The sequence below is a fragment of the Chiloscyllium plagiosum genome, chromosome 5 (genome assembly GCF_004010195.1).
Source record: "Chiloscyllium plagiosum isolate BGI_BamShark_2017 chromosome 5, ASM401019v2, whole genome shotgun sequence".
Lineage (NCBI taxonomy): Eukaryota > Metazoa > Chordata > Chondrichthyes > Orectolobiformes > Hemiscylliidae > Chiloscyllium > Chiloscyllium plagiosum.
Genome location: NC_057714.1, coordinates 66532862 through 66555316, shown reverse-complemented (window position 1 = coordinate 66555316; position 22455 = coordinate 66532862). Strand labels below are relative to the sequence as shown.

The 22455-nt window shown below is 43.2% G+C and overlaps 1 protein-coding gene across 2 annotated transcripts in view; it reads right to left on the bottom strand.

The window, feature by feature from the left end:
* dnah5l (dynein, axonemal, heavy chain 5 like) overlaps window positions 1-22455 on the bottom strand; it is a 362555-nt gene that overhangs the window by 32825 nt on the left and 307275 nt on the right. For both annotated transcript variants that reach the window (XM_043690231.1, XM_043690232.1), the window contains 2 exons: window positions 19096-19284; window positions 10556-10688 (listed from right to left, as the gene is read on the bottom strand). In XM_043690231.1, the coding sequence (XP_043546166.1) occupies window positions 10556-10688; window positions 19096-19284 (322 nt within the window). The remainder of the gene's footprint in view (window positions 1-10555; window positions 10689-19095; window positions 19285-22455) is intronic.

The window sequence follows — 22455 nt, the reverse complement described above, 5'->3', positions numbered from 1 at the left end:
CACATAATATTTTATTTTGACTGGTACAGATTTTACTATTTTAATCGTGTTGTCCATTTGACAGGGACATCTGTCCATAAACCTCTAGTAGTGTGACTTCTGTCCAGCACTCACTCTGCTCCCCACTACGGGACTCGGTTCGCTAGCTCTGCTCCTTATTCCAGGACTCAGTCTGCCCGCTCTGCTACCCGCACGGCCACTCGGCCCCTCGCTCCACTCCCCCTTCCGGGATTGGTCTCTCGCTCTGCTCCCCGCTCCGGGACCCGGCCGCCTGCTCCTCTCCCCGCTCCCGGACCCGGGCCCCTCGCTCCTGTCCCCGGTTCGGGACCCGGGCCCCTCGCTCCTGTCCCCGGGCCATTCGTTCCTCTCCCCGCTCCGGGACCCGGGCCCCTCGCTCCTGTCCCCGCTCCCGGACCCCTCGCTCCTCTTCCCGCTCCGGGACCCGGGACCCGGGCCCCTCGCTCCTGTCGCCGGGCCATTCGTTCCTCTCCCCGCTCCCGGACCCGGACCCGGACCCTTCGCTCCTGTCCCTGCTCCGGGACCCGGGCCCCTCGCTCCTGTCCCCGCTCCCGGACCCCTCGCTCCTCTTCCCGCTCCGGGACCCGGGACCCGGGCCCCACGCTCCTGTCCCCGCTCCATGACCCGGGCCCCTCGCTCCTGTCTCCGCTCCGGGACCCGGCCCCTCCCCGCTCCGTCTACCCAGGCCCCTCGCTCGGCGCTTCTCTCCCCGCTCCCAGACCCAGCCCCTCGCTCTTCTCCTCGCTCTGGGACCCAGTCCCTCGCTCCTCGCGCCTCTCCCCGCACCCGGACCCAGCCCCTCGCTCCTCTCCCCGCTTCGGGAACCAGCCCCTCGCTCCTCTCCCCGCTTCGGGAACCAGCCCCTCGCTCCTCTCCCCGCTCCGGGACCCGCCTCCTTGCTTCGCTCCGCTCTGGGACTCGGCCCCTCGCTCCTGTCCCTGCTCCCGGACCCGGGCTCCTCGCTCCTGTCCCCGCTCCCGGACCCGGGCCCCTCGCTCCTCTCCCCGCTCCCGGACCCGGGCCCCTCGCTCCTCTCCCCGCTCCCGGGCCCCTCGCGCCTCTCCCCGCTCCGGGACCCAGCCCCTCGCGCCTCTCCCCGCTCCGGGACCCAGCCCCTCGCGCCTCTCCCCGCTCCCGGACCCAGCCCCTCGTTCCTCTCCCCGCTCCGGGAACCAGCCCCCTCGCTTCTCTCCCCGCTCCGGGATCCGGGACCCTCGCTCCTCTCTCCGGCACCCAGCCCCTCGCTCCTCGCTTCTCTCCCCGCTCCGGGACCCAGCCCCTCGCTCCTCTCCCCGCTCCGGGACCCAGCCCCTCGCGCCTCTTCCCCTCCGGGACCCAGCCCCTCGCTCCTCTCCCCGCTCCGGGAACCAGCCCCTCGCTCCTCGCTCCTCGGGACCCAGCCCCTCGCTCCTCTCCCCGCTCCGGGAACCAGCCCCTCGCTCCTCGCTCCTCGCTCCTCTCCCCGCTCCGGGAACCAGCCCCTCGCTCCTCGCTCCTCTCCCCGCTCCGGGAACCAGCCCCTCGCTCCTCTCCCCGCTCCGGGAACCAGCCCCTCGCTCCTCTCCCTGCTCCGGGAACCAGCCCCTAGGTCCTCTCCCTGCTCCGGGACCCAGCCCCTCGCTTCGCTCCCCTCTGGGACTCGGCCCCTCGCTACACTCCCCGCTCTGGGACTCCGTCCATCACTCCACTCCCCGCTACGGGACTCAGCACTTTGCTCTGCTCCCCACACCAGGACCCCTCACTCCGCTCCCTGCTCTGGGACTCAGCGCCTCACTCTGGGACTCAGCCTGCTCAGTCTGTTCCCACTCTGACTCCGGCTGCGACACGTTCTGCTCCCCACTCCGGGACTCGGTCCGCGAGTCGGCCCACGCTCTCTCTGCTCTCACTCTGGGACTCCGCCTGCCCAGTCTCCAGCCATATGTGATCTCCCTTCGTCTCACCTCCATTCGCCAGGAGGGGGAGGATAGTTTAAGAATTTAAAAGTTGGGTGTGGGGTGCAAAAGAAAAATTGTGCTGTAAAGAGGGAAAAAACAAGAAAGTAAAAGGAGAAGGAACTGACAAGCAGAGGAGCTTTGCCTGGAGCGTGTTACTCTGCTGCCATCTTGCCAAGCAAAAATATTGGAGGTCATGGAGTTGGGGAGAGAATGGGGCTTGTGAGGCAGAAGATGCCAGGTAGGTAGAGGAATGCATATGCTACAACAGCCTAAAGTTTATTTGAAATAAATTTTGAGAATTGGAAAATGCATCCAAATAGTTCATCCATTTTCTCGAAAGCCCATTCAGTTTTATCGAGTGACCTGTGCACCAGAACCAGCTGCATCCTTAGCTAAGCTGTTCCAATACAACACTGACATCTATCAAACACTGTGGAAAATTCCTTAAATATGTCCTACGCACAAAAAAAGCACGAGAAATTTAATCGGCCCAATTTCTGCTACAGTCTACTCTTGCTCATCAATAGTGTGATGGATGCTGTCATCGAAAGTGCTATCAAGCCTCACTTATACGCAATAACCTGTTCTGTGATGCTCAGTTTAGCTTCTGCCAGAGCCACTCAGTGCCTGACCTCAAGGCATTCGCGATTGAAACATAAAAGAATTCTAGAGATGATGTGAGAGTGACTGTCTTCGACATCAAGTGTGGCATCAAGAAGGACTCTCATTAATAAAAATCTGGGGAAAGCTTTCCTCTCTTTGCAGTCATACCTAGCACAATGGAAAATGGTTGTGGTAGTTGGAGGAAATTAATCTGGCCCTAGGGTATGACTGCAGGAGCTCTGCAGGTTAATGTCCTAGGCCCTGCTTCACAGCGCCAGAGACCCGGGTTTGATTCCACCCTCAGGCTACTGTATGTGTGGAGTTTGCACATTCTCCCCATGTCGGCATGACTTCCCTCTGTGTGCTCCAGTTTCCTCCCACAATCAAAAAGATGTGTGGGTTAGGAGGACTGGCCATGCTAAATTGCCCATAGTGTCCAGGGATGTGCAGCTAGGTGGGTTAGCCATGCAAAATGCAGGCTTATGGAGATAGAGTCTGGCTGGGATGTTCTTTCAAAGGTCAGTATGGACTCGATGGGCTGAATAGCCTGCTTCCACACTGTAGGGATTCTAAGACTCTAAGATATGCAGCAGTGATAGCTGATAAGTAGCATGCACAGCATGCAATTGCCAGAAAATGACTTTTCCAACAAGAGAGAACCTAATCATCTCTGCTTGACATTCAATAGCATTAATCTCACTGAATCATCCACTATCAACATTTTGAGGGTTCCAATTAGCCAGAAATCGAACTGGACTAGCCATATAAATACAGAGCTGCAAGAACAAGTCAGAGGCTAGGAATTCTGTTAGCATCTTAAGGCACAAACCAGGAATGCAATAAAATACTTACAACTCTTAGACCACTCAAGAAACTTGACATAATGCAGGGTAAAGTAACCTATTTCACACGCAACTAATTTACACTTTAAACATTCACTTTCTGGCTGTGTATATCTCCACTTTTCCAAATGTTCTTTAGGGTTCTCAGTCACTGAAAATTAATTCTAAGAAGAACCCTTTATCTCATCTGATCGCTTGATCCTATTAACAAGCATTACCACCTTGTTTCAAATGGGAGAAATAACATTGCTCCACATGTAAATTACAGATTAACATCCATGGAGAAAGCTGTACTTCTTGTGCATTTTTAAATGGTTACAGCTTTGTGACCGACCACGTCTGCACAGAAATTAGTTAACCTTGTGAACATCAAAACCTGTGTCTTCCAGCATTCTGTGCACATCTTCACTCATTCACAGATGTCAGGGTAGATTATTGTTCAACTGTAACATTATGGAAATGGAAATAAAATGCAATGCCTGGGTAATTAACCTATTCTTTTGCTGTTAAAATGGAATCAGCTCACCTCTGGACATTTATAAATAAATTTCCACACTGGAAATTAAATTCTGAGGGAAACGGTAGAAAAGCTTTAAACATACCTAATGGAGAGTTACAGTGTCAATCTAATAATGTAACCTTGCAATAGAAGGTTAAAATAAAATAGCAATGTTTTGTAAAGAATAACAAAACCAGTAAGCTCAGCAGGTTTGGTAGCCTGCATTCTGTTGAATGGTCACTGAACTTGTGCTTTCTTCCCGCAGATGCTGCCACACCTGCTGAATTTCACCAACAGTTTTTGTCTCAGATCTCCAACATCTGCAGTTCTCTGTTTTATAAAACCAGTAAGCTGTTTGCCCTATGAAAACTCTTTTTCTCACCTTCTTCCCTCATGGACTTTTGTGACTCACCAGAACAGTATATGCTTCCAGGCTGACTCTTATCGATACACCCACACTGGTGACTAAATTAACTGGCAATTAATAACCGAATTCCTATCTAGAAATCCAATCTCTTACAGCATGACACAAATCACTTTCCATTTTGATTGCCATCTTGACATTTTCATTTGTGAATAATTAACTTGGTCCAATAAAGACTCAGTCGTGTCTTTTTTTTTTCCTTCCTGATAAGTTTTTGATTTTTCGAGATGTACAGCTGAATGTCTGAAGGCAGGGACTTTGCTTGGAGTTGTTCCAGCTGTGCCATTGTAACTCTGCTGATGGTTCAGTGGAAATCACTTTAAATCTATTCTACCCTTCTGGCAAAGTTATGGCAGTGGAGTAGGAACAATGCAGAGGGTGAACAGAAGGCTAGAAACCGTGCATGGGCAGTAAATGGTGGATCTAAATAAGGATTAGAATTGATGCAGACTTGATGGGCCAAAGGACCTATACCTGTACTGTATTGAATTGAATTGAAAAGATTCCAGTGTAAGATTCAGAATGAATTCAAAACAATTCTTCATTATGAGTTGCAACTTATTTAAAATGCAGCTGCTACAATACTATTGATCTTGAATGCCAATTCGCCTATCCTTCATGAATACTAAAGTAAACTTTGCTTCTTAAAAGGAAATTGTTGAATTTTCTTCTGCTTTAATAGTGGAATGAAATCATCCCCACCCTCCGTCCCATTGCAAGTAGATTTACAACTAACCCACTAAATTTCAAAGTAAAATTTCCACAATAAAAATGCTGTGGTAATCTGAAACAAGCACAGAACACTGGAGAAACTCATCAGGTCTGGCAGAATCTGAGGAGAAAGAGAAACAGTTAAATTTTCAAGTTTGGTATGAGTTGTCTTTAGATTTGAAAAATGTTCTGAAGAGTCATACCAGACTAAATATTAACTCTGTTTCTCTCTCCACTCATGCTGTCAGTCCTGCTGAGATTCTCCAGCCTTCACTGTGTTTGTTCCACTAGAGTTTCAACCTTGTGATAGTATTGATCCCAATGGGTTTACAGCCGTGTGAGAAAGTGGTGCAAATTGCTCGGACTGCAGGGATAGAAAGAAGTAGTTAATAATCCTTTCACGATATCAAGAATTGACACTATAATGGAAAAGGTTGAATAATCTCACAGGATCACCTCAGATCAGATGGTGTTGCACATCATCAAATCCCATTTCTGTAATTGTATCTTGAATACCTTCATAAATGGTTTCTTTCCTTCCCTTTCTAACTAACCAGCCCCACCTCCAACATTCTCTCACTAATCACCTCAATAACACATGCCATTATTTCTGAAATCTCTTGATGATTGACTTAGAATGTTGCAGCCCATGTCAGACATGCAAAGCCCTGTATTTGTGTCACTCTCCACCTTTTCCCAGTTCCTGCAGTTCTGCGTGCCCAGCAAATTGGTTCCAAGATTCTCATTTCCATCGTTTACCCCGCCCTTGTCCTTCCCCTCACCCTATCTCAGTGGTTTCCTTTACCTGCATATTGTAGCTACTGACTCCATGTAAAACATTTCATTCCTCACCACCTCTGCTCCACTAGCAGCACCAGTTCTTTCAGTTTTATAGCCTTTTGTTCTGGAATCTCTTCCATAAATAGTTCTATTGTCCAACTTTTCTGCTTTCAAAAGCCACATAAAGGCTGCTTTTGTGACTATACTTACACTCCCAGGACTTTCTGCATACTCTCTCTTCCTTGGTTCAGGTCCATTTTGTTCCAATTCTTCATCTGAAATCACTATCTTAAGAACTTTAGAGCCCTAAATAATACTGGGAGGTATTTGAGGTTCTTATGAAACTCTGAAGATAAACAAACACACTTCAAAAGATGTACTGTTACTTAACTAAATTCACACTCCCTTTGACAGCTTTGTCAACAATGCCTGCTAAGCTGAATTCATTAAGTAGTGTAATGGATCACAGCCAAGTATTCATAATACACAACTAAAAGAATTCAGCCATCTATTCAAATTTCAAAACCATGGAACAGTGTCAAAGTTTTCATTCAATTAAGAGGTCAATGTAATAAATGCTTACCTTTTAAGAAACATTAAAATTATATCCCGTATCTTAAAAAAAATTGTTAACTTATCAAAATGCTTTACATTATATTATGGGAGTTGTTAATACATTTTGAACTTGCCTATCCACAGTGTTCCAACTCCAAATTGGGGACCCCTTTAGTTTACAACCCTCTGAGCAATTGTAAATCTAACTCAGCTTCAGAAGTTACCCAGCCCAATGGAAATTGCAAGAGCTCTCAAATGTTTATCCATGTAATGAAGCCAAGAAAATATGTGAATGCAGCAAATGAGGTCGCTACTTGGCCCCTTTCCTGCATTGATCAAAATGGCAGAGGACAGGAAAGAGGTGGAACTCCATACATGCAGTACTAACATATCTCCATTGCACACTCCTAACGAGGCCTATCCTGTGTTATACCAGTTTCGTCCAAATACCTCCTTTCTCAATTCAATCATACATGCATTTAAGAAAGGATATAATCTAAAAGATTATATGATTATCATTATTTGCTTGGCATGTTTCATGTTTCAATATCAAAGCTGTTATCACTCGCACTTATTAACTATGTGATCTGCCTGCATTGCTCGCAAGACAAAGCTTTTCACTGTGCCTCGGTACACATGACAATAAATTCAAATCAATTCAATTCAAATCAATTCAATTCACTAAGCTCCAGAAGCTAGTTGTGATTGTAAACCATTCTAATAGTGTCATCCATGCAAGCATCCTTAACTGGGCCCACAGTCAGATTAAGACATATACTGAGTAAGCTACAATGTAAAGCTTTGTATTATCATGTGGCCTCTAAATATGAAAAAAGAATGACCAAATTTCAATTTTTTGCATAATCAATTGAAAAATAAAGGAAACAGGGGAAAAAAATTGTCCAAAAATGAAATGTTTGTTCTGATCACAAAAATATTCATATATGGTTACGCAATTATTAAAGCAACCCTGCTTGAATATTAAACACTACCAGAAAGCTTCAGGGTTTCCCCAGCCATCATTTAAGAAATGCCATACTCAGTTACCTAGAATCCTATGTCTCATCCTGATTAACTGCAGTGCAACAATGTAGATCAAAAACATTTCCTCAATGTCACATATCCTCCATTTGCATGATCATATGCTATGCTCACTAAATAAAAATGCCTTTTATTGTTTTCCAAAATAAACTTATTTACTAAAAATGAATAAAATGTCAAAACACCCCTCCCTTCCTTTGACATCCGGCAAAAATACACTATTGGAATGTATGTATTCATTTTCCTTACTTCTACTTTACTTGTAAACATAAAGGATTAAATTCAAAGAAGCTATCTACGATTTATTTCTCTCATTATGTAGAGTCCTGTTAAAATTGAAGACAACATTTGAAAGTAGATTTTGGAAGAAAAAAAAAGCAGCAGCAGCCTGCAGGGTGGCTAAAACAATTACTGAATGGTGACAGTTATTTCACTGTAATAAAGAAGAACCTCATACTCAAGAGAGCCAGCCAGGCCCATAGCAACCACAACCGTTCACCTCTTCCGCTAGGATAGATGATGCAGAAGTGAATGTGACCTGCTACATCTCAGAAGATTACACAGCCTGGAATCCTAGCTAAAGAAAATAGAGACAAAACATCCAATTATTTTGAGTCTCTAGGGTGTCTTCACCAAAGATGATATTCCATTCTGGATACAGAATGGCTCCTCTGCATGTCAACATTGGAATGAACCAATTGAGAAATTGAAGTGATCTTTTATTTAACCTTGTGGCCATGCTGCAGTTGATTATTGCCTTGATGCAGCAATTTGGTTCTTTTGTTGCTGCGCCTCCGCCATGGGCGGCACGGTGGCACAGTGGCACTGCTGCCTCACAGCGCCAGAGACCCGGGTTCAATTCCCACCTCAGGCAACTGACTGTGTGGAGTTTGCATGTTCTCCCTGTGTCTGCGTGGGTTTCCTCTGGGTGCTCCGGTTTCCTCCCACAGTCCAAAGATGTGCAGGTCAGGTGAATTGGCCATGCTAAATTGCCCGTAGTGTTAGGTAAGGGGTAAATGTAGGGGTATGGGTGGGTTACGCTTCGGCGGGTCGGTGTGGACTTGTTGGGCCGAAGAGCCTGTTTCCACTCTAAGTAATCTAATCTAAAATTCCTGGATTGTGATTGAATCATTTTTGTGCCCTGATTCTACCACACCAAAACATCACCCCGACACTAGAAAGGATGCACAAAAAAAGGCTACTTCAGCTATAGCTGAGAGTTATGATTCACTTATCAATCTCGTTCTCATCTTCATTCAGACAAGAGTGAAAAAGGTAACACAGAGAGAGAAGCTGGCACTCTGAAGGAGAAAATGGAGGATCTAGAGATGGTGAGAAGTTAGAATCTTGCAATCATTTATTAGATTTGTTGCACAAAATGACCTGGGCCCCACAGGTAAGTGGTAAAGTTATCACAGTCTTCCCAGACTATAGGGTTGCTCACCCGTAATAGAGAGATGATTGGTGGTGATTGAACCGGAGGGTCACCATGCCTCAGGAGAGGGAGAAATTAAGAAGGAAAGTTCTTCATGGTGACCTCAGCGATGTGGGATTTGTTGGCATCACTCTGCATTATAAATTAGCTACCTCGATCTAGCCAAGCTAACCTACCCTCTTATTCCGCCGTTAGTTCATCTTTCACATCTGTCTCAAATCCGAAAATCAAAAAACTAAAATCTAATTCAAGGCAAAAGAAAACCTCCCAGATGTAAACTGCAAGTGTGTGAATAAAGGGAAAAGATTTAGAAAAAGATCAATGATTGTGATGCATTTAATGCTGATGAAAGCTTTCTCCAGATGACAAGTTTCGAGTAAAATCCTTCACTCTTAAAATCGATGCATTTCAAACCAATTTGAAGAAAAGTACAATCACATACTAAAATGATGCAAATGTATTTTTGATTATAGTTCATTTTGATGCCTCAGAAAAACAGTTATGCAAAGAAGCCTCTGATGAAAGATTATTCTGATGATGTTCATGTTAACCTCGTTGGATAAAACACATCCAAATATACATCAATGAAAATTATTCAGATATGGGAATCAGGTGAAGGCTCTGATATTCATCCATCTCATTACTCATTTGTGAGATACTAGGTAAGTACATTGTATGGCCCAAAAATCAACAGATCAAAGTAAACAGCATAATCTCTCAGCTGTTTGCAACAAGCAAGATGCACACTATACATAACCAGGCCATGCTTGGAAAACGTACTGTAAAGTATCCAACATTAGATGTGATTCTGCAATTACACATCAATTGCTACATAACCCTGAGTATGCAAAAAATTATGCTGACAACCGATTTAGATTTGTCAGTTGGGCCCAATGTATGGCACATGTCTGTGTACAAGGAGCTATGTTTTCCAAGGTCCTGTTCTTTCCAAACAAAAAGAGCATCTACACAGACTGTGCCTGTTTCAATAGTATAAAGACAGACAGATGACAGTCATTCTCTGGTTCACTTCTCAGGGTAATGTATTGACCAATCAGAGTTAACCAGCTCTTTTAAAATTTGGATAAAGTTTGGCTGTTAACTGTCAGTTATTATTAACTGATGCATCTTCCATGGCAACACAGCTATCAATAAGATTCTGCTGGAATGTCATTTGTCACTTTCTGCTCATATAGTATGAATATAGTCTTCCCTGTAATTTGATATTTCTTAAGTGGGTGGCATGGTGGCTCAGTGGTTCGCACTGCTACCTCACAGAGCCAGGGACCTGGGCTCAATTCCAGCTTAGGCGATTGTCCATGTGGAGTTTGTATGCTCTCCCTGTGTTTGTGTGGGTTTCCTCCGGGTGCTAAGGGTTCCTCCCACAGACCAAAGATGTGCATGTTAGGTGGATTGGCCATCAGAAATTGCCCCAAAGTGACCAGGGATGTGCAGGCTAGATTGATTATCTATAGAAAATGCAGGATTACAAAGATGGAGTGGGTGTGGGTGGGAAGCTGGTCGGAGGGTCAGCGTGCACTCGATGGGCTGAATGGTCTGTTTCCACACTGTAGGGATTCTATGATTCTACTGGTGCGTGTAAGATAAACCTTTTGTCAAAATGTCTTTGCTTTTCAGCAATACTCAAATTCAATACTGCCAAATGATTTCACATGAGCTTTTCCTTTCTTCATTGTGGAAGTAAAAGCTTACCATCTATAGCCAATCTCAAGTCTGTCAGTGTAATTCTAACACGTGAAAGAACTCGCTGCATTCGATCAATCTCCTGGCGCAGGAAGATGTTCATTGGTTGGATTGCACCCATTTTCTGTAGTCGAGCTTTCACCTTGAAATCATAATAAGTTTGAAGTTATTTCAGCATATGGCACTTAATGTTAAAAAGCTGCAGGTCTTTTTAGTTAATTACACCTTCCAATGTTGCATACATTCATTAAACTTCAAGTGATACTTCATATGGATATGAAGTTTTTAAAAATCATTGTCAAGCACTCCGGATATAATGAATGGATGTGTCTCCCTGCTCCTTTCACAGTATTTGTAGATTGCATGAAAGCAAGTTTAGTTTTCTTGCTCTAGAAGAACTGTATCACTAAGAAAGGTAAAGCTGCCAGCCTTTATGGTACAAAATAATTCAGTCATTCCCTATACACACTAAGCATCCAAACAGAATATTTTCTGGGTTAAGCCTCCAAGTGTGTAACTACATTAGAATTTCAGTACATTTATTTTGCACCTAAATAATATAGAAATTCTCAACCTCATACAGTGAAAGATTCTGCAGAGTAAAGCATTCCAATCTAAACAAAGTTATCAATTGTAGGATTGTGTAAAATAAGACTTGCTTCATATGAAAAATACCTTTAAATGTGATCTGTAACTTCATACCAATAACGTGACAAAAGATCAATTTAATATTGCCCATCAATACCAAAGGTTTTTAAAGCAGGGTGCCCTTTTGGAACTGTGTGGAGATGGTGAGATAGTTGTGAACTTTAGGCTAACACTTTAGCTCGTGGAAGTTAAAAGAAACATTGCAAACTTTTAAACAGTTTCTTCAGAACAGAATTTGCTCTATCCATCAATAATTTATTAAAATGAATCTCGCAGGAGCTGGACTGAAATACTGGAAACTAGATTGGTGCCTTAAACGCATTCACCCTTCATGCATGTGAATTGTATGGTATGCCACATCGGGAAATAATTGGACACAATTTTTCATTCGCCATCAGATATTTAGTCAACCTTCCAGATGATTTTAGAGCATTGCTGTGTGATTAAGAAATCTGACTATTTATAAACAAAGTTTTTTTGTGGTTTTCATTTAATATGTAATCTTTTCTCTAAAAAGCAAGTGTATGGAAAAGTGTTTGTAATGAAATGATGTGGAAGACATCTCCTGCCTTTGTTAAAATTACCATAACAAACAATGTTGGAGAGTGGCAAAAAAGAAACAAATCTAATCAATGACAATCTCCAAATAGTAGAAATACAGAGATTAATTCCTATGGGCTGAATCTTTTGCCTTTTTTATCTTCTGTGCTATTTGGATTAGGTTTTGTGGAGAGTTTGTTGCCATGGGACCGAGTGAGTCCTTTTGCTATATTTTATCAAACTCACCTCATTAATAATGTATTCCATCCTATGGCATCTCTTACATCCAGTTTCCACACAGTCTTACCATGCACCATTCCTGAACAGCTCGCCACTTAGTGCATATCCTGGCATTCACCAGCATTCCTTGCACCCATGCCATCTTTTAAAGCCTGTTGTGAACCTGGGCAAACACTGTCACGTTGGCGTTGTCCTAGATGTTTCCTGACATTCACCACAGATATGACAGACAGAGGGGACATTGGTGCAGGCAGGGTCCTGGAGATCCTGCTGGATGAGGTGGTACTAACACAGGACGCCCTCCAGGAGCAGCTATGGATACCAGACCATGCCAGCCTGGTCCAAGGTTGATATCCAATTTCTTTACTTTGGCTGTCCCAAAAGAAGAAAAGATCATTCCTCTAGGGGACATTAATGCCAGGGTTGACTGTGTCTCCAAATCCCAAGAACCATGGGGAAAAGTGATATGGAAAATGCCAGTACAAATGGTGTCCTCCTGCTGACAAAGTATTCTCTGTGTGGCTCATTACAACAAGTATCCTCTTCCATCAGTACAACAAATACGAAACCACACAGAGGTATTCCAGATCACATCACAAGCACTTCTTGGATTATATCTTGATCAGCTCAAATTTGAGGGCAAGAGGGTCCCATGGCTTCTCCAACCTGCTCCATCATTCAATTTGTTTATGGCTGATCTGATTGTCCAGCCATCCTTAACCCACTTACCTAGCTATCCAATATACCGTTTGACTCCCATAACTCTGTCTTAAAAATATTCAATGACTCTGCCTCCATTGCTCTCTAGGAAGAAAATTCCACACACAGACTCATGACCCACTGAAAAAAGAACTCTCCACATCTTTGTACTTACTCATAAGCAGTATCTCTGAATTCTAGTCTTTCACACAAGGGAAAATATCCTTTTAGCATGTAGTGACTTTTAAGTGATGTCTATAATCATTTCTTCCAAATATTGTAAGAACCTGGGCGGCACGGTGGCACAGTGGTTAGTGCCTCTCAGTGCCAGAGACCCGGGTTCATTTCCTGCCTCAGGCGACTGACTGTGTGGAGCTTGCACATTCTCCCAGTGTCTGCGTGGGTTTCCTCTGGGTGCTCCAGTTTCCTCCCACAGTCCAAAGATGTGCAGGTTAGGTGAATTGGCCATGCTAAATTGCCCATAGTGTTAGGTGAAGGGTAAATGTAGGGGTATGGGTGGGTTACGGGTCGGTGTGGACTTGTTGGGCCGAAGGGCCTGTTTCCACACTGTAAGTAATCTAAAGCCCAAGAGGAAAGGTGTCAATGTTTCAGCCATACAGAAGACTGATCAAGAAGAGGAATTTGAAGCTTAGCTGACAGCCAACCTGGGAAATCTTCACACACTCAACAAAATTTCCAGAACAGGGGAACAAATAAAGGCTGCTGAACTAGATACTTTTTTCCGGACCCTTGGGTTTGAGGATCATTGTCACCAGAATAGAGAAATATGTGATCTTCTGGAACAAAAGGATCCTGTAACTAAATAAAGAAAAATGCAATAGGGGATCAGGTGTGAGCTGGCTATGATAAACTGGGAGATGTTACTTAAAGGGATGGCAGTGGATAGGCAGTGGCAACCATTTAACGTGTCTTTGTTGCCTGTCAGATCAAAGAAAAATGTGAAGTATCCTAGGAAGTCATTGGATGCACTAACCCAAGCAAAGCATTTCACTTAGTAAATTGTCAGGTTTTGTGATTGTGCTGCCAGGCTCTGTCATTGTGTTCTAGAGAATTGAATGTTCAAAGATCTTCATCACAGTTCTGCAACTGCTTCCAGTGGGACATCTCAAATAGTCCCTGTCAAAGTCTGCCCCAATATGAGGTAAGGCTGTGTGACAACCCCAATATTATTTACAATCTAGTTGACAGTGACTATTCACCTCTTCAAAGGTCAGCTGTCCTTGCAGTGTCAATACCATAAATAAGCCAGGTTTTTATGACTAAAAACTCCTACTCAAAAGATGGGGATCAACTTTCGTACAAATAACATTTTAGGAGGATTGAAATTATCCTCTCCCATCTTCTCACTACTTCAGGGTTATCAGGTTGGAAACTGTTCCACGACACCTGTTCCCAAAAGTAGCCAAAAAGGAACAAGAGGGGTTTTTTTTATTGTTGAATTGAACAACTGATTTCAATGACATGTCATTCTATGGCACCATTAATGACTAGGCTTGCGGCAGGGGAGTCTGACCTCAGTGGTGAGTAAGGACAAAGAGTTTGGATTTTCTTGGTCAAAAGCCAGGTGTCAATTTTTTAAGATCAGTCATGCCTTGAGTATTGTTTTGCTCATAAATATCCCAGATAGAAAACTCACCAATCTCTGTGCTAAAACTAAATTCACCACTATAGAAATACTTTATCTATAGGTGGTAATTAGCTGCAACTTCATTGTCAACTTAGCTTAATATTTGCCAACCATTCCTGATCTCTTCAATTCTGCGTATGAGGGAATTGGTCTGTCTTTGGACATTATTGAAACAGCCACATATTCCACCATTAATATATTTTCGGCAAAGTTTCCGGAATACATTGAGTACCTTCCAAACACAGGCTGCCATCTTTCTTAAAAGACCACCATTGACAAGATGATCCTACCCCTAATTAACTGCACCAACTCAGTCTTCTACAAACCACAGTAGTAGGTGTTTGAATTGAGCAACCGATTTCAATGGCATGTCATTCTATGGCACCATTAATGAGTAGGCTTGCATCAGGGGAGTCTGACTTCAGCAGTGAGACATGGATTGTGTATTAGCAACATGTAAGAATGTTGGAGAAATTCCATCATGAGATTTCCACTGCATCCTTTGGATTCAAGGGGAAGACAGTCAAACTAATGCTAGTCTTCTTCATGAAGTCAGCTTCAGAAACAATCAAGCAGTACACCAGCAAAATTAACACAATGGTTTGGACACTGCGCCCACATGGCCATAAAACATCTCCTTCAGTAGGCCTTGTTCTCAATTCTAAAATGGCCAGGATTCCAGGAAGAAGAAAGAAAACGCTGCATAGACACTTGAAGCTCTCTTTGAAGTGCAGCAGCATTGACATTAATGACTAGGAGGAGTTTATTATCAATTATTCAGAATGGCAACATATTAGTCAATCAAGCTGCATGCCTGTGTGAGACACAATGGGCTAATTCTCACAGGGGCCTAAATGACATAGCCTGCAGTGAGGTTTGTGGTAGAAGTGTGTGAGAAGTCTGGCCAAGTTTATTTAGACATTACGAGTAACTGGCTATGACTTTAATGCAGCTGCCAAGCAGTGAGGTGATTTCTTGCTAGGCAATGGCAAGTTACCAATAAGGGAGATTATAGCTTATTAAACACCTTATTACTGGCACAACTTACCTTATTAATATTCGGCTTCCGAGCTTACGTAAAATGTTGAACAAACTAGGTATCAGGAACTTTTGACATGGAATACATGGTGACTCCAGCTCACAGTTTCCATACTGCTCAGCACCTAACAGCATCTCAGGATGTAATCCATGGGCAGCAACAACACGCAAGCCTTGTCCATGGATATTGACATCTGGCATTTGCCTACACCTCATGACCTACATGGCACCTCTCCGACCTACTTTCATGATCCTTAGGAAGCCTAAATGTGCATTGAAAGACTGCTGTAAGGAAATTGTGTGTGCTTGGACAGATGTCCAGCTCAGATTTGACCAGCTGTAGTTTGCCCTTAGTCTCACTAGCAGATAGAGATGGGTGCTATAAGACACTGACTGAAGAGGATTCTCTGTTACTTTCCAGCATGCTGGAATTCTGCAGAATGCAATGAGAAAGTAAATAAGAGTGACCACGCTCAGATTGGGAGGGGTAAATTTCTCAACATGTGGGGGAGGGGCTGCAAGACCTACCAGTGTGAAGCCCTTTCAAGGGGAAACAACATTAATACAGACCTGAGGATTCCCTAATCGCTAGCGATCTGATCCTGTGTGCTGCAAAGCTCCCTGCCCACTTCATTCACAGCAACACTTCTGGACACCGAGACCATGTTTTAGTATGAAAAGCAATAGAATTAACATAACCCATAGCCTTATATGTGCCTTGCTCATCTTGCTTGCGAATGCTGCAGCAGCCTCTAAACACAGACTTCAATATAAGTTACATTCTGCATGGACATTAATTTAGGGATCATCCGAGCACAGTTACATTCAGGACTACACACAGACTCAAAGATACATATGCCATACAGACCAAACACACTTATAAAAAGGTTGTAGTTTGTATACAGCATGCTTTCACCCGTGCCATCAATGTTCAGCAGTACAACCCATTGGCTTTGGAGATTTGGAAGGGGCAACCCAAGCGGCATATGTATCTGGATGACCTCAACATGCTAAGAGTTTTTTGCCGGAGGCAAGTTGACCCTCCTCAGCTTGAAATTCCAAGCATTGGAGTGGGGCAGACAGGGTCAAGGCAGAGGGCCTGGCCACCTCTGGAGTGTTCTGAGAGAAGATCTGAGGGGCCAGTCTGTGGTTCCTCCTCCAGCTGGATGCCTCCTGGCACTGCCATATATCCTTGTGGGGAAGGGCAACTGGAATCCATGCTAGGTCCTCCACCTCCCCGTCACCATGCCTTCAGTCTTGAAGACCAATGGCGAGATGATGGAGTCCAGGTGTTTGCACATCTTTAGCAGATCCTGACGGTTTTGAACCTGGCTCTTCACAGCAGTTTCCAACCTGTCTTTGGAAACAGCGAGACAGTCACATGCTCAGGGGCAGCTGGATCCTCATGATAGCTTGTGGAGCTGCATTCCTGCAGTATCTGGGTAATGAAGGCCATTACCTCCCACATAATTGTCTGCGGCTCCTGGTCCTGCCTGTGCATGTGACCTGATGGACCCCCTCACTGCTGATACAACAGGGTCATCTTCTCCTCTGTGCCAGTGACCTGGGGCATTTTTGACAGTGAGGTGCTCACCAGATTGTGCTCCCATATTTTCAAAGATTCATACAGTACTGAAGAGGCTATTCAATTCTTGCATCTGTACTTCCAAAAATATATGACTACCTAGACTGGCTCCACTTTCCCAAATTAGTCCCATTGCCTAAGGTTGACATTCCCAGTGAGATTTCAGTATCTGAGCTGGTGCAGGGTGCAGGGGGCAGCCTTGCTGATTCTTCCCCTGATGCCTCAGGAGTCCTTTTCAGAGAGTGAAGAAATAGTTCCTGGCATAGCAGGCTTTTCCTCTGACAAGGTCATGCACATCCTCCTGGCAAGACAGAAGGGAGTAAGGCGTTACAGCCAGTGGTTAGATATGGTGTGCATTGGATGACATTAACAGCGGGGTTAATGTGAGAGATGCAGTGGTGTGTACTGTGTTGTTTACTCGGTTGGCAAGACAGATGCCTTGGCATCCCCAATAGGAACAGTCCTGGTCTTCTGCAAGTTACAGGAATCACCCTCCATTCTGGGTGAGAACCATGATGTCAGGCACCCCTCCAGCACCTTTCTGCACTCTTCTTAAATGAGAGACATTGAGTGAGGTGTAAGTGGGTGGCATAGGAATGACTGCTGTTGCTGGAGGTCAAGAGGTGGTAAGGCGCTCCAAGGGAGTGCAGGATTAGAGATAAAGGTAGTGGGAAGAAATGAGCATTTATTGATCGTTCTTAATTGCCCAGGGAGCAGTTAAGAGTTAACTACTTTTCTATGGGTCTGGAGTCACATGTAGACAGGACCAGGTAAGGTGGCAGATTTCCTTCCTGAAAGGATGTTAGTGAAACAGATGGATTTTTTCCTGACAATTGACAATGGTTTCGGGATCATCATTAGACTATTAATTCCAGATTGTTAGTGAATTGAAAGTCCACCATGGTGGGATTTGAACCCAGGTCCCCAGAATATAATCCTGGATTTCTGAATTTCTAGTTGCGTAACAATATCACTAGGCAATTACCTTCCCTTGGAGTAAGTGAAAGAAGATGCTGCAGCAATAATGAGTGTGGGAGAGCACGAGCCTTGGTGGGAGGAAGGTGCAATTGCAGAGATAGAGTGAGTATAAAATATCAGAGAGAAGTATATGACATTTATCCTGGCACAGCAAAGGTCACTGACCTTCTTGTGGCATTGCTATCCATTCCTCTGCAGTACAGAGATTACACTGATCCAGGTGGCAACCTGCGACTAAGCTGGTAAAGTCTAGGAAGAGAACACCACTCATCTGCATCAGCCCCTCCCACTGGGACATCTAGGTTCCTATTGGAGAATCACACCATCATCTTCACCTTCTCCAACATCTCCAGAATGATTGTTGGCTGCTGCACAGGGCATCTTCAGAATGCCAGCAGGCATTCTGCATAGACATCATCCTCAAAACAAGGGAAAGTTGCCCCAAAGGACAATTTCCATTTCATTTCAAATTTCAGTCTCAGGCTCCTTCTATCCAAGAGCAAATCTACACAGATATACTGAGAATGTATGCCTCCTGCAAATCTTTTCTTGACTGAACTGTATTCATTACCTCAATTCTTTGTTTCCCAGTTGTCACTCGCCATACATCAATCATAGGATACAGCAGAATTGGAACAAGGTAGACAATAAACAAAATAGGAGTTTTCTTTGAGTGGGCACAAGCAATACTAAGAGCAATGCACTCTTCCTAAATAGGAACATGTTCATAGCATTAACAACTTGAATAGAAATGGTTAAGGAAAACTTGGTCATGCATTCAATGTAAACTGTGAAATCAAAACCCTACATATCTAATGAGAAAATATGTTCATGAATTCTACTGAATTCAGGGATAGTAACTTGCTACCTCTATACATTGCAATTTGCAGATGATGACAGCTCCACGTCATTCATTCAAGAATTAAGAAATAGATACTGTGAACATTTTAAGATTTTCTTTCAAAGAATAAGATGAAGGAATGGCTTTCGTATCCAAATCTATTCTGTTAATTTTCAAGTGTTAATTTTTTCTTTCACCTTCATTTTACTCTCTGGCAGTGAACTCATATAGCCTTCACTTTAATGACTATCTACAATAGGTTTAAGTCAAAGAACATACATAATTACATCTCAAAATAAAAAACAAAAAGTCTGAGATCATGAGTATTTTACCTCATGTGGAATATAGTCTGGTGGTAGCTTTTCCAACATTTCATTTGCAAGGCGTTGGACCATGCTTTCTCTGGTCTCTCCTTCACCACCTCCACTATCCTTAGGTTGAATGTTGACTATCGTGTTAAGAGTTTCATTTGCCATATTAGTCTGGTAAGTTATATCTGCATTTGAATGAAGTCCAAATACCTACAAAATCAAAATAAATCCATATTAATATTCAGTTACAAGTAAATATGTTTTCCTTATTAATATTAGAGCACAGTAACTGAAAATATGAACATTTTGCATACAATGTATTACCAATCTGTTTGTTTAATTCTGTAATGGGGAGTTATAATTTCAGCCATGATTAAACATCCAAAGCTTAAAGAGATCTAGGCATGTCAAATTGCTCAACATTCAACATGTTCACATGTTAAGACACCACAGAGTCCAAGATAACAAAACAAAAACTCACCTATCAAAACAATTAAGTTAAAGTAAGTCAATGGTTAACCAGATGCCGAACAGTCCTAAGACCTGGTTCACGTTATGGTCAAGGAAACAGAGTATTTAGCCAGCAAGTATAAGGTAAGTTTCCTGTAGCAACATGCTGACTGCAAGATATAGAAAGAACAGATACAGGTCTTGGTTTGGAAGATGATCTATATGAGTAGAGGAGAAAGGGGCCAAAGAGCACGAGCATCTGATGCTTGGGGGAAGACTGGCCACAGCATGTTCAGCCTGATATCAAATAATAGTTCAGTTAAAGATGAATTGGCATGTTTAATTTTGTGGTAATAGACCCAGTGTTAAAATGGTGAGTCTACGAAGTGACCATACAGACCTGTGTAAATAAAATATCCAGTCAAGAAAGAAATTATTGACAATAGGACTGGGGAACAGAGGTTCAAAGTAAAATTAGGTTTTTGGGGAAGAGGGGACATATTAATAGTCCTATTATCTAAATAGTGACCAAAACATGGAATAGACATTTTGATAGAATTCTGATAAATAAAACAAATTATACAGGATTCAGTGGCAGCAATGATAGTAAAGGCTACAACTGTTTGTTCAAGACAGATGTAGTAACCTTGCTATCTCTACCTGTCTTGTGAACAGTCAGTGCAAAATATACATGAATGCCCTTTATAGGGCTACCTATCATCAGACAAACAATATAAACTTGGGTTTTCATCTTCAAAGAAGGAATTGTGATGTAAACAATTTCCCAACACTGTGGTTCCACATCCTGCCTAGAAGTGCTCTTCCACTCTAATTTCAATGTGGAAAGGGGACTGGATTCGGGCCTGCCACCTCCACTCCCAGGGACATCATGTCAGTTTTATAAATGAGAGTTAGATATCCAAATTCTCATCCTCATCAATACCTATATCACCTCATATCCTTCTATGGCCACTTACATCAAATTCATGACTCTTCATATGCTTCCCAAGTCAAGTCCATCCCATGAAAGTCAAGAGTGTGATGCTGGAAAAGCTCAGCAGGTCAGGCAGCATCCGAGGAGCAGAAGAATTGACATATTGGGCAAAAGCCCTTCATCAGGAAATTCTAACGAAGGGCTTGTGCCCAAAACATCAATTTCCCGCTCCTCGGATGCTGCCTGACCTGCTGTACTTTTCCAGCATCACACTCTTGACTTTGATCTTCAGCATCTGCAGTCCTCACTTTCTCCATACCATATAAGGCCTACTCATCCAGTATCTGCTATGAACAGAACTATGAATCCTACAATAACATTGGAAAATCTTTAATATGCTCACAAAATTATCCAAATAAGCAAACAACCATTCCAATCTTCTTCAAAAGCTTGATTCTCTTGTGAGCTCATAAAACTATTGAAACATTGAAACTCTACTTGTTTAAAATCTTTTTTCGCTTAGCTAGTCATAAATCTATACAAATAAATAAACAACTTTCAGAAATGCCAATCACAGCCTCTAAATGAATCTGATGTACAAGTCAGCCATAAAAATCATACTTTTGCACCCACTTTGCATATACTTTAATTCTGCTTTCCAGCTACACTGATATTAGTAGTCAGCCTTGGGTTTCACCTCACATATGATAGTTTACTTACCATTGCCAGATATCTCAGGGCTCAATTAGCTCAGTTTTCTGGTGGCTGGTTTGTGATGAACAAGTGGCACTAACAAGGCAGATTCAGTTCCTGCACTGACTGAGGTTACCATGAAAGTCCTGCCTTCCCAACTTCATCCCTTGTCTGAGGTGCAGTGACCCTCAGGTTAAATTCATCATCAGTTGCGTCTATCTAACAAGAGAACAACCCACTGGGACAATAGCAACTTTGCCTTTTCTAACTCGGTGCATGGGATCAAGCATGTAAAGTCACAAAGATGTATGGGATTTTTAGAAACACCCACACAGAGTAGATCCCACATAGTGAAGGATGAGAATGATGACCATCCACACTCATGCCCGTGGTTCACTTTTATACTCAGCATTTAAGTAGACCTCCACCTATGCAGAATTTTCTGAGGCTTCTAAGGTTCTATGAATATATAAACAAGGAAGAGGAGTAAGCCACTGTGCTAATTCAGCCTGCCCTGCTATCAATAAGATCATGCTGACCTGATTTTAACCTCAATTCTACATTCCTGCAAACCCCTGATCATTTATCATCCCAATGGCAATCAACAATCCAGCTTTGCCTTAAAATTATTTCAGAATTCTGCAGGCACTGCCTTTTGAAGAAGAGAATGCCAAAGCCTTACGATCCTCCGAGAAAAGTTTTACTTCCTCATTTCTGTCTTAAAGGGGCAACCTCTTCCTTTAAAAATGTGACATCTAGTATTTGACTGCCTAGGTCAACCTTGACAACAACATTCACAGTATTTGATTCATCATACACTATTAGATTATGACATGTTATATTTTCAAAAGCTTTTGGAGTATTGCTGTCAAAAAATTTCCTGACTCCAGATTACGCTTTCCAATCCACTATTCTGATGTGATGTGAACCACATCTTCTACCAAAAAGGCCTGACTCTATGGAAATAGCATGGATTGAAACACCCTATCCAGGCAAAGGAACAGGGTAAGAAGTACATTAGATTAGATTAGATTACTTGCAGTGTGGAAACAGGCCCTTCAGCCCAACAAGTCCACACCGACCCGCTGAAGCGTAACCCACCCAGACCCATTCTCCTACATTTACCCCTTCACCTAACACTACGGGCAATTTAGCATGTCCAATTCACCTAACCTACATGCAAGTTGTTGTTGTTGAAATGTGGACCGTGTCACTGGACACTCTATAATTGTTCATCTCCTGGAAATGAACAGGGATCAGCAACAAAAACCTGTATATCTATTATCCAGCTAACTCAAAGGCCA